The sequence below is a fragment of the Lytechinus pictus genome, chromosome 3, assembly GCF_037042905.1.
Source record: "Lytechinus pictus isolate F3 Inbred chromosome 3, Lp3.0, whole genome shotgun sequence".
Taxonomy (NCBI): Eukaryota; Metazoa; Echinodermata; class Echinoidea; order Temnopleuroida; family Toxopneustidae; genus Lytechinus; species Lytechinus pictus.
This window is the reverse complement of record NC_087247.1, coordinates 52,174,703-52,188,310: the sequence shown is the minus strand read 5'-3', so window position 1 is coordinate 52,188,310 and position 13,608 is coordinate 52,174,703. Positions and strand designations below refer to the sequence as shown.

Genomic DNA, 13,608 nt, shown 5'->3' with positions numbered 1-13,608 from the left:
AAACAATCTTTAAAAAGCCATTGATATGCAGGCAGAAAGGAGCAAAACCACGTGACAGATATTTTACTTTTAGAGGATGTTAGTATTTATAGAGAATTAGCAAGTGAAAAGACTTTAAATAAAAAATTGACATGCTGGTTCTTCCTACATACATTTTGTACATAGTTTTTGTGGCTCAACTTACCCCACAGATGGGGCAAGTTGAGCCATTTGACCTCGTTTTTTTTTAAGTCACAATGACTTTCAGTGTGGGGGTAGAAAGTTATATATAGGTGAAAAATATTTCCCAAGAATCAAACTTAAAGGCAAGGTACTTATTTCTACAATATTATTATTCATATCAATTCTAAAATGCAAAATGCAAAAAGAGTCACAACTTACCCCGCCTTCCCCTATATATTCATTAACACGTGAATTCTATAAAATCTGTGTGTTCTATTAGTTCTTCTATATTCCATGAAAACAATTTGTAAATATTCATTGACACAAACTCTACAAAATACATGTGTTCTAAATTCTATAAAAACAATTCATATATATTAATTTACACATGAATGTATCTAAAAAGATAATAAAATGAAGTCATAACATACTACCATTGCTATCAACCTACCTGGTCATATTTTTGAACTGCTTAGAGAGATAGGAGACCAGTTTATCCAACGAACCCTGCTTTTGAGGTTGACTAATGCCCTGGGGTGGTTCACTTGGTTTGGTGTCACGTGACCCGGTCAGGTGACGGTATTCTTTGATCAATTGTGTCTGCTGTTCAACAAGATTCAGAGCTCTACGCTTGCGCTTGTTGATCTAGAAAGATTAATACAAAAATTGGGGTTTTCTTTAGTGTCTTTATTGGTCTTCATCAAAGATTCTTATATAGTATATCTCACATAAATATGAAATAATTTTTTATACAAACATAATGGATATTGTGTAGATGTATGTAGCAACTGAGGATAATGTCCTTGACTTCTTTGTAACTCATTTTCCACCTTCAATTATTCTATTGAATGTCAAACTTATAAATCAGGGTTGTCATGTCCATTTCATAGCTTGCCTTCATTCTTTTACCAATTACTGCTAAATATATGTCGTAATAAAAAGAAATTTAGGCAAAGACAAGTAGTACCTTTGTAGTCCATCTTTCACCACTGCCTTCACTTGATGCTCCTCCACTCTGCTCCTCTTCAGCACCGCGATGATACGGCATCCTCAGCTGACGAGATCGGAATCGAGGCATACTACCTGTGCCACCACCTTGGGAGTCATCTTTCTTGGCAGAGGTGGCTTGCTGGGCAAGTTCCTGACCAGTAGAAGGTACATTTGATGATTGCAAACTTCCTGCTCCTGCTCCTCCTCCAAGGCTTACAGATCTGACCTTGGCAGCATTGGTGCTCCCTTGGGATTCAAGCAGAGCATCTCCTGCACTGGAGGGACGTGGTCTGGAAGCAGATTCTGTTTGTGCATTGGCTCCTGCCACAGCTCCAGCAGGAGATTCACGCCTTGATCCAGGCGGACGGGACAAACGCTCCATTACTCCAGCTGCTTGGAAGGTAAACTTGGAGAAGCTCCCTGCAGTGGAGGCCTGCTTGGATCCAGATGGACGGGAAAGGCGTTCCATGACTCCTGGTAGCTGGGAGGTGAGCAACGGCGATGCAGAACGGGAGTTGGAGATGGAGGATGCCCTACTGGTGGAGGTAGCAGTATCACTCAATATTGGGGCAGCATCTGGTAACTCGGGAGTCTTTGATCTCACACCAACATCCATAGCCTCAACAGGACCTCTGTGTGACTCCATAGTAGGGAATACAGGAGGCTGTGTGCTCATTCCTGAAAGGAAAATTACTCATTGATTTACAAAAGATGAAAGAAACAAGCCAAATCAAACTACAAAACTACACATATACAGATCTAATTTCCTGTACAGTTATTTGTCAAATAACTACACATCATTTTTAATGACTAGTTCAAATAAGGTGCAGCAACACAAATCGCAGCAATATTTAGTGCACAATATCAATGGATTATAAGCAGTGAGATGTTGAAGAGGTAGGAAATTATTATTATTTTCTTTTTTGGTTACCTCACAACAAATAACTCCGGGCTATGGCTTAAAAACAAATATTAGTAAATATTATGCAGACTGACTAATGGCATCCTAACATGAGCCTTGGCGTCATAATGAAATAATGATTGTTTTCTCAAAAGAAGTTTACAAAGACAATATGCTGTCCTCAAGGAAATAAAATGTCTCGATATATTGGTTACTATTTTTATCCAAAATTGAAAATGATAGAATATCATGCTTAATAACAATAATAATAATGTGACTTGTGAAGCACCAAGTCCACTCTGTAAGAGCGCTCAAGGCCCATAAAGAGCTAAGAGTTAAATAAAAGAGTTTTCAGAAGATTTTTAAGTCTTGATAGAGGTGCATTTTTTTTAATGTCTTCAGGAAGGCTATACCACAAAATGGGGCATGCATAGGCAAATGATCTTTCCCCCAAAGTTTTTGAAACTTTTGGAATAACAAGGTAGCCAGAAGTGGATGAGCGCAAAGACCTGCTTGGTCTGTAGTAATTGATAAAGGAGAGACTGTATTGTGGTGCTGATCTGTGAATGATATGAAAAGCAACCAACAAAATCCTCAAGAAATTTGATTGAATTAAAAATGCATTGCTTCACTAATCTAGGCAATAGCCTGCATACTGAAATTTCAGCTGCCCTTAATGTGTGAACTGCTGAGTAAGAACTACTAGTATTCCCTTTTTTAATCTTTCCATACCTGAAGTGGAGCGAGGTTTACCACGCCCAATACCAGCAGGTCTGGTCATGCCACTCGTTGGGGCCATCATCACTTGGTCTGGTACACTGGTAGTACGGGTGTCCATACCTTCTGGCTGCTGTGTGCCAGTGATATCCATTGGGGTAGGGATCTGGGGTTCCGTAAGACTTTGGGCTGCTGGTCGTCGTTGTACGTTTGATGTTGGAGCGCTCACTGCATGTTTTAAATAAGTTTTTTGAGAGAAAAGATGGAAATTTATAGGTTATAACTGCCTAAAATTTAGGTTTGAGATACAAGATAATGAAGCTTTGATGCTGTTTCAGGTAAACATCGACTATTTTCTAAATATAATAGTATTAATTACACAGTTTCCATGAGAGCTACATAATTGTCAAGGGAATGTTCCCATGACTCAACAGCTTAATTATTACAATAAGAAAAAAACAAAGAGAATAAGTTTACCTTGATTCTGTGGAGTGCTATCTGTATCCATATTATCCAACCAATCATGAACTTGACTTTGCGAACCCAAATCATGCCCACCAGTCGTCCTGTCAAACTGTGGTTGACTAGGAGTTACTGCAGCTCCACTGCCATACACTTTGGTGGTATGTTGAAGAGAGGACATGAAGTTTGCTGCTAGGAGTGCCTTAGGAGCCTTACGTGGTACCCTCCTTGATACTTTCCCAGGGGCACCTCTCTGGGTCTGAGCTTGCATGTAGGTCATAGAGAGATCATTACCTGCAGAAACCTGAACATTTAGTATCAAGAAGGAAGAAAGGAAAGGCAAGTCAGATATTAGATTTTAAGAATGCTCAGCAATTATTCATATAAGAATTAAGAATAATTTTCAATTAAAATTTTTTTTTTGTGAATTGAAGGTGTGAATTGCCTCAAATATTTTGAGATTTTCACCCTTTAACCTTATACACTGAATGAAAAGAATCACAGAATGGAGACATCATCCTGGCTCATAAATATACATTAATGCATATTATCAGATTCTGTCTTACTTTCTATTTTCCTCCAACATGTTCCTTTTCTTTCCTTTTCACTTTCTCCTTTTCCACCTTTTTTTGCCTTCCTTAAAATCATTTTATTTAGGCATAAAGATGATCATAATGATCATCACCCCCTACCACAATCATCATCTACATCACCCCCCCCCCTCCCATCATCATTGATATCATTACGATCAATCACCACCATCACCAACAGTTTTTCAAAATCTCCTTCATTTCCATTATTGCCATCTTTGTCACCAACATCACAGTTACCGCCACCAATCATCTTTATCATAGTCGTTATGAGTACCATCATCATTTAGCTTCTCTTTACCTGTGCATTAGAGAGTCCTGGTGGAGCTTGGGTTGCAGCTCCTGCAAGACCTGGGGGAACTTTGGTAGGTACACTGTTAAAACAGAGCAAAAATAGTTCAAAACAGTAAATTTTATGGTTTTATGTTATACCTATGAGACCGAGATGTAACAATCAATATCACATTGACAGGCATGGTTAAGATACCTGGTGAGTGAAATATAACAGGTGGCAATTATCTGAATTTCAAAACGTCATGAATTTTGGAATTTATTCATTAACAGTAAAACTTATCTACTGTTGGCAAGGGGGGGTGGGGTATGCATTACGTCAAAGAGAAAATCAAGAGGACATTCAGTTTAAAGATTCTGGAGAGATAAACTGAAAAGAGCCAGACAGACAAGTGAAATTTGTAGTAGGATCTATGTTTACTCAGTGTCAAAGCACTTGGAACCACATACACCATCCAAAGGCATTCCCACAGTTGCTTCTGTGAGTACTGCAACATTGTATAGATCGTGGGAGATGGTGAATCTCAAACCAATGTGTATCCTTATTTAAGTTCAATTTCCATGAATTATCAAGTAAATATCATTTATGTTTTATTTATATTTATGAAATATGAATAACCCTCAATCATTTACTTTACAAAAAATACATGTAAACCTATATGTGAATACAATTTTCATTGCAATGCAAAATATTAGACATCATTTCTCATATTTGATCTGAAATGATGACCCTTTCCCTGAGCTTGATGTATTACAGTGTAACATAAATGTGTCAACTGAGGTGGAGTAAGTTTAGAATGGTGTAGTGGAGTCCTGTTGTGACCAGCCTGGATCTAACCATGTACAACAATGGGATACCATTGATGGGCCACCAGAACTTAAAAAAAAAAAAAAGACACATAGTTAAAGCAGATTTTAAAGAACTTGACTGTAGTTGGGTCAAGTATTTTCATTCGCTTTCCTTTCTGATTTGAGTAGGAGGTTGCAACTGGTGTTTCCCTTCAGTTTCACTACATTATTTGTTTTGTTTATGCATGTTCATTAGCAGAAGAGGAGCTATTCATTTTCTAACTAAATTTGAATTTAAAATATATCCATACAAAGTAAAAGAATATAAAGAGTAAGAAAAGGCAGAGTATGGGTCAGAGTTCGCAAACGAGAAATTCTTCTGTTGCCTGTAGGCATGCAAATCCTCACAAACCACTACCTACACACGATGAACAATTGAGGCATAAGCGATTTTGTGTCTCGCCCAGTTATGAAAATAACCAGAAATATCGTGATTTGAGAGGGCATGAAACAGATTTGTATCAAAACTTCATTGTGAAATAACTGGGATGGAATAACATTTGTCATAAGAGTCTAGCACGTAAACTTTAATGTTGACCTCAAAATGAACTTTGACCTTACCACGTGATCTCCGACCACAATAATATGCAGGTCTCCTAAGTACACCTACAACCCAAGTTTGGTATAAAAGTGACTTACGGTTGCAGAGCTATGTGAGAAAATATATAAAATTCAGAAACATCATACATTAGACCGCAGTTACCGCTAATTCCTTTCAAATGATGTTCAAAACATAGTCATCCTCGATCCTTTTGTTGGTCATCGTAAGTTGCCATCTTGGATGACATTATCATCCTCACAGACATATTTCCAGTCGCTATATATCGCGATTCGTGCCGCTGCTTTGCGCTTGTCCATGTGCGTGCGTTCGGAACTTGTCGCTTGCATTGATTGGCCAGGATATCGAAAATTCTAATCTGAAAGCCTTGATAAAAGCATAACTCAATGAACGTAGTGGGTAGTGCGCGCGTTTATAAATTATGTACTGTATAATAGCAACTATCTCTCACTCGGTCGATCGACATGCATCGCAATCGAGAGAGAGAGGGGGAGGAGGACTTTCTGATTTTTGTTAATACACAGAAAACAGGGAAAGTCGGAAATACGGAAATAAGATAGATAGCAGGGAAAAAGCCGGAATTCTGTATAAAGACGGAAAAGTGGCATCCCTGCATTACAAGTGTTGGCTTCTAAGCCCCTGGATATAAGAATGTCAAACTAATTTCAAAAATTAAAATAAATTAATGCAAATTGAAATTGCCAAATACATTTTGCTTACCAATAAAATACAATTGATTAGATTGACAAGAAACACATGCTTCACAAGATGATTAAAGTTTTGTTCCTGTGACAATTGCTTCCATCTTAGTTTCTTGTAAGATACTGGGTAAGGATTGTGTTAGGGTTAAACAATTTAGAAGGACATTAAGCTTTGTAGTGTTAGATATTTCGATGGGAGCAATCAACACGGGAGAAAATGTCATGTAATTATTTCACCCTTATACCAACCTGGTAGGGGCCACAGGGATAGAGGGATTTACCACTCCAGCACCCATCACTCCAGGGTGTACAACAGGCATAGAGAGGGTGGTCTGGGATGGTGTAGCCAAGCCAGTTACAACAGGATTGATGTAGCCAAACTCACCAGCCTTTACTGGTGATTGCTGGCAAAGAAAATATTTACAAGCAAGCAAGCACACAAATAAAATGTGTTCATTACAAAGCACTGCATGCATTAGATTATATGAAGCATGAAACCTGTATAAAGCTTTGGTAAATGTTCAAATGTGTGAATTATATCGAATTTTTGTTCAAACAATTAAATCTTACAAAATTACTGTATTGTGACCATTATATAAATCTTTCAATGAATATTCAAGAAAATGTTAATATTATAGTCATATTTTAGGACCCTTTGTGTGCAATGTTATCATTTCCAAAGGCAGTGATTTCTTGTCCATCTGGGGGGCAGCCCATGGGGGAGACAGCCTTCTCCCATAGGCTCCTGTACAAAATTTGAAAATTGAGGGGGGGGGAGGTGTCTCCCCCCTCCTCTTCCCCGATCATCGCAAATGATTCCTTGAAGTACTCATCTTAATGATTTAGTGCTTGTATAGCTACATGTATATACAAATACTGTATCCTGCAATATTTGGTCTATTCTATGCTTGAGAAATGGTTGTACACCAAAGTGACAACAAAACTCTTTACAAGGTATATTTGACATTTCGAGGTTTTACCCATGTTTCAAAATCTACCTTTGTAAAAACACGTGTTTTATGATTCAACCTTTATTTTATATGAAGAGGAATTCTACCTTTGAAAATACATCATTATTTTTACCAAAACTTTATACAAGATTCAACTGAGACACTGCACACATATTAGATATTAGACATGGCAATCAGAAAAGAAGAAAATGATAATCAATCAAATAAGTTGCAACTGATACAAAATTCAAATAATTCATGTTGAAAGTGGTCAAATGAACAGAATTCTAGAGTCAATATAAGCTTTTGATATAAATCCACACCAGGTTTAAGATCAATATAAAGCACGATATCACGTTTCAAGAAAGAAATGATCACGTTTTAGAAAATTAAGTTAATCAAAGCTGTTATTTTTTAACAGAAAGAATTGCTGAAAATATGGAACGACATGGAATTCTCAGTTATTTGATATTGGACGGCTTCTAGTGTAAATTATTATCAAATCCTTACTATGTATGGAAATAATTACAATATATTTTTGCCAAGATCTAATGAGAATGTGTAAAAAAAGAAGAAAAAAAGACTCCTCATCAGCTTTCCATTGAGGTGTGAGTGACCGACTACAAATTAAAATGCTAGGTTAGCAAAAATAAAGCTCCTATATTTTGTACAAAGTACACACAAAGCTGAAAAAAGCTTAACTCTCAAACCCCTGTATCACAGAATAATTTTTTAATAAACCTTTTCCAAGTTTTGATTTAAAACATCTATGAATAAACATTGTCTACCAAACTAAAGCATCTGAAATGTAGAAACCGCTAAATCTGATGGACAAAAAAAAAAGAAGAAAAAAACCCAGGCAGAGATGCAAGCAAAAATATCAAATAATAAATTACGAATTACTTGCGCACAAAAAAAAAATCATTCATCGCATAAGCTATGCAAAGAAAAGAGGAGACAATGAGCAAGAGAGAGTAAGAAAGATTCAAGCTCTATGCTAGAAGTAAACCCCTCAAAAAAAGTTTGGAAATCTGAGTTTGCCCATTAATTTCTCCTAATTTTACACAATGCATATTTGACATCATTCAAAAGATCATTTAATTCTCTTTAAAATGATACCATGCTTGTTATGATCATGCCATCACGAAAAGAGCAGGACTCATAAGTGTTGGATGAGGTCTGAATTGAAAAGCTGCAAAACGAGTAGAAATAGTCATGAAGGGTCAATACAGAACATGATTCTATTGTCTGTGTCATAGAGATCAAAATCCATTCACATCAAGCCCCTGCTTCTTCATTTTTATGTTTTGTTGTGGTTATGTAGTGATGGTTCTGTGAGATAACATGGTTTGAGTCGTGGTTTGAAATACCCACGCATGTTTGTTATGTGTTTGATTGTGCAGAGGTGTGTTTGATTCCATGTTAATGTTGATGTAAAGGTGCATGAAAACAATTAAAAGAAACCGCTGAGAAACTTACTCATCACCACGGAAAAAACAACAGTGACTTTCAATATTGTGTCATTTTGCAACTTTTTAATTTTGACCATGCCCCACATTTCAAGGCACTGCACCTTCATGTGAACCATTATCATATCATGTAGGGTATCATTTTAAAGAGAATTAAATTATATATTCATTGATATTAATCAGACATTGATATTTACTAAAACCGATGAGGGATTATTGATCAGATTTTCAAACCTTTTTTGAGGAGTTTAGTATAGAAATAGGCAAAGAATATTTACACACCTAGTTTTGCACTCAGCAGTATATTTCACACATAACATATTTTTTACACCTGTCAAACAATAATTACATTGCGATACATGTGGACTATAGTTAGCTTTCAAAGTGGAATGGGAATTACAAAAAATGTTTCTTCATATATACCTTGTATGGATTGAATGTCTCAACATGTTGGGTTTTTAGTGATGGGATGTCGGCTAATGGAACTTCTTGATGAAGAGCTTTGAGGGAGCTATAATAAGATGTGGCAACTTCATCAGTCTTCTCCTTGATGTACATCTGATAATCCATCCACTTCATACGCAACAGCTCACGATGAGAGCTGAATAAACATAAATAATCATGTAAACAGTTGTTTTTCTGACATGCATTCAAGTATTTCTTACCCTGAAATCTAAAACCTACAATAATAGAAATATTAACATCACATCAATTAATGCAATTAGAATATACTGACTTTATTTCCAATACATATAACCCCTCCCCCCCCCCCCCCCGAAAATGAATAAAGACACTAAATAAATGAATAGAAAAATAAAATAGAATAACATTAATAAATAAATAAATAAATAGATGAATAAAAATCATTTCTGTGAAAGCAAAAATGTATTTTTAAATCATAAAGACTTTGGAAAGGAAAAATTATATTTGCATAAGTGAATATGATAGATGATGTCCTTAGTTACTTACCTACTAAGGAGGGAGTTACCATACATTCTAAAGATGTACTGACTTTCTTGTAGAGCTTTGTTGAGACTCTGCATTGCATACTGGTACTGAAGTTCTAATACCTGGTGTACAGGGAACAGAAAATATTTAAAATAGTTGTGACAGCTGGGAATTATGAAATGACCATAATAAAGCCACAGACATACAGTAAATGGATAGATGTTCAGGAATATTGTTAATTTGCTTAGTGAAGAGAATGGTGGGGGCGGGGGTACAATGTCACACAAACTGCTAACAATGGATGTTCCACCTTTCCCATGTAATGTACATGTTAACAGTTGTATTGACACTTACATTTGAATTGAAAGGGATAAGAATCATAAATATAAACAGACTTTGAGTAAAAGCAATAAATTCTCAAGACATTACAACAGTGAGAACCCAAAACACAATATTACATGTGGTATTTACCAGATGCAACTACTCAAAATAACCTTGATATCCTCCTTGGTCTATTTATCAAGAACTAGATGCCTTATACATCTTATTATAGTTAAATCTTTCTAATCAATGCAAAGAAACTACACACCTTTTGCTCAGCAGATCTGGATCTCATCTTTAATAGCTTGTTCTCTTCCTCCATGACGAGATCTTTCTCCTGTTCCAGTCCACCTGTTGACGTACTACGGCTTCTTCCACTCTCCTGTTTCTTGGCTTCTGATTTCTCAAGGTCCAAAAGCTGACGTGTGGTCTTCTCCAGTTCTTTGGTCAGACTGCATATAGATATTCGAACAGGTTTCATTTCTTTCTTAAAATTTTACAAGCACAAATGCCGTAGTACACCTACTAATCAGTGCTTTAAGCAAGAAACATGGCAATTACTAATGAATGATGGCCACTGATTAAAAAGTCATCAGGGATCTAAATGTTAGACATACATGTGGCCATAAAACACAGGTACTGATAAAAAATTCAATGATTGTCAAATTTACAAGTACTCTTAATAATGCAAGGCAATATTTCATCCAAAATTTTAACCAAACATACAATGACAAAGACAGCTTTCATACTTGTAATTTTCTTTATCAGCTCGATTAATCTTTGATTTTGCTGCATTGAGTCTGCTCTCTGAATCTTTCAGTTCCATGGTAGTCTTTCTTAATTCATCAAGCTGTACAATTCCCTTGCTTGAAAGTTTGCGCTGGCAATCCTATGATCATGATTAATAGAAAATTAAGAACTTAAAACAAAGTAAATATATTAAGATCCTTCACTTATTCAACAGAAATTCCAGCTACATTATGTAGTGCCTATTAGCAATTTGGAAACGTTAAGAATTAAGAGATTTTACATATCTTCACTAGTACTAAAACTTACAAACCCAAGATGGTTTCAAACAAAAGTTACATATTTCCACATATGAAGTTCAATTGAGGAATTTTTCCCTTCTTAATCATGTCTTTTTCCTAGTGCCAGAACACACATTGTCCACAATCCTTTTACTATTTCACCAGTGTCTTTTACAATGAAGATATCATATGAAAAAATCATGTCTCTGTAAAAAACCAAGATAATACAATATTACAAGCTATATCAAACAAATCATTTGAAAATAATGCTTAGAAATTATAAGAAAAATGATCAGAGTTACTAAGCTACAGATTCTGATAAGTTCTTTGTCACAAAAAAGTTCTAGCAAATACTTTTAACTTGAAAGGTATAAAATGATTTGTTTTCAATGAGTTAAAAAACTCAAACTATATCAAATAATATTTACCGCCAAGTCTCTGGTAGTTTGGTCCAGTTTGCGTTTTATTTCTTTGGTTTCTGATGCATACTCCAACTTCCGTCTATCATACTTGTTAGACAGGTCTTCATAGTCATCAGCAAGATGTCTGCATCTGCGAGACTTCAGTTAAAGGAATTGCAGACATTGCATGGATTTATAATTCTCAACAGTACTGACATCTCTGGATAAACTAGTACACTAAATTAACTAAAATTGAAGCTAAAATAAGTATTAATCTATAATAACATCTCAACCCTAATGTTAGTCACAGGGTATTTTGATCTTGTTAGTCCCAAGGAGTGGGGGGGGTGCAGGTCGCAGATCGCGCATTTGAGACAAAATTTGTGTGATGGTAGAAATTGACGTAAACTACTAGGTTGCAAATCGAAATTTCACCTATTAAAGTATATACTTTAAATTTGTTCTACTATATGAATTAAAGGGATGGTCCGGGTCGAAAATATTTATATTTAAATAAACAGAGTAAAATTCACTGAGCAAAATGCTGAAATTTCATCAAATTCGGACAACAAATAACGAAGTGATTGAATTTTAAAGTTTATCAATATTTTGTGAAAACAGTTATATGAAGAGTTTAGTTGCAAAAGGGGTTAGGTCCACTTTGGACCATTCCGAGAAAAACCCTGTTTTTTATTCTCACTTATTGCAATATTCTTATGAGAAACTAAATTGTCATGATATACTACCCTATCATGTGAACATAAAATTGGGTATAAAAGAAATCTACCTGTCTTTAATTCTTTTATATATATTTAAAAAAAATTATCATTGTGGACCTAACCCCATTTGCAAGCAAACTGAAATGAATCCAATCTCTTTTGATTAAAAATTTGCTTTTTCTTTGCCACTTTCATTCACGTTTTCATTTGAATTACAAATTTTCTTTGGTATCATCAGAGTGACTACAAATTTAGAGGTTTAGAGACAGAAAACATTACTTTATGAAAAATGGACCTAACCCCTTTTGACAAATGAGTTCTAACAGAAGAGTTTCTGTTGCAAAAGGGGTTAGGTCCAATCCAAGAAAATCATTTTTTTAATTCTCCCATAATGCAATATTCTTATGCGAAACTGAATTTTTATGATACCCTACCATGAGAACATGAAATTGGGTATAAAAGAAATCTACCTGTCTTCATATTTTTGAAGATATTCTTTTCCCAAAAAAATTTGTGTGGACCTACATGTAACCCCTTTAGAAAAAAAAAGTGATTTTTCTTTGCCATTTTAGTTCACTTTTTAATACGAATTTCAACTTTTCTTTGGTATCATCTTTAATATAGAGCTACTAAAAATCTATACATTGTGACATAAAAATCAAATTTGATGAAAACTGGACCTAACCCCTTTTTGCAAGTGAGCTCTTCATATGCACATCATCATGAATATTCATTAGGTGGGCTGATGATGTCATATCCCCACTTTCCTTTTTCTTATGTTATTACATGAAATAATAAACGTTTCATTTTTTCATACATGTGTAAATGATGTGTCTCCATTATGATTAAATAAGTTGCGGCAATACATGACTAATGCACTTAATACACACTAGTCAGTTGTCAATCCAATTGTTTTAGTTCTTGGTAGAAAATTTTTGAATAAACCTTATTTCATATAATAAATACAAAAGAACAAGAGGGGATATGACATCATCAGTCCACCTTCTGAATATTCATAAAGACATGCCTAGAACTGTTTCACCGGAATAATGCAAATCTTTAAAATTCAATAACTTTGTTATTTGTTATCTGATTTTGATCAGATTTTCAGCATTTTGCTCTGTGAATTTTACTCTATTTATTGAGATATAAATATCTCCAGCCTGGACCATCCCTTTACTTAAATGAGGATTCATGCATGAAATTATAATTGAACTGTAAATCTTTAACACCCTTGAACTGCAAAATTTTATAGACTATGTGGGATCGATTCTCATCGAATGCAAATGAAAAGTAAATAGTAAATTGGCATCAAAATGTTTTTTTTGTTTTTTTTTATAAACTTTCTTCTGTATTTTTATACTTCTCTTTTTTTTATTGAAATTTTCAGTTGTCTTCAATACTTTTCCGATTATAAAAAAAAATCAAATTAACTGACATTAATCACTGGAAGTAAAACTTATGAATTTTTGCAAAATAAAGACTTTCCACTGCATTTGTACATGAAATCACGTTTATGAGCAATATTGGGTTATGCTAGTGATTTTGTA

At 35.0% G+C, this 13,608-nt stretch overlaps 1 protein-coding gene across 1 annotated transcript in view; it reads right to left on the bottom strand.

The window, feature by feature from the left end:
* Positions 1–13,608, bottom strand: part of LOC129257042 (uncharacterized) — a 44,457-nt gene that overhangs the window by 4,877 nt on the left and 25,972 nt on the right. Inside the window, exons 8-18 of the mRNA XM_064097344.1 lie at positions 11,367–11,498; positions 10,660–10,799; positions 10,179–10,362; positions 9,611–9,711; positions 9,065–9,242; positions 6,472–6,626; positions 4,124–4,196; positions 3,248–3,536; positions 2,786–2,998; positions 1,130–1,830; positions 614–807 (exon numbers count right to left, since the gene is read on the bottom strand). Coding sequence (XP_063953414.1) covers positions 614–807; positions 1,130–1,830; positions 2,786–2,998; positions 3,248–3,536; positions 4,124–4,196; positions 6,472–6,626; positions 9,065–9,242; positions 9,611–9,711; positions 10,179–10,362; positions 10,660–10,799; positions 11,367–11,498 — 2,360 coding nt within the window. The remainder of the gene's footprint in view (positions 1–613; positions 808–1,129; positions 1,831–2,785; positions 2,999–3,247; positions 3,537–4,123; positions 4,197–6,471; positions 6,627–9,064; positions 9,243–9,610; positions 9,712–10,178; positions 10,363–10,659; positions 10,800–11,366; positions 11,499–13,608) is intronic.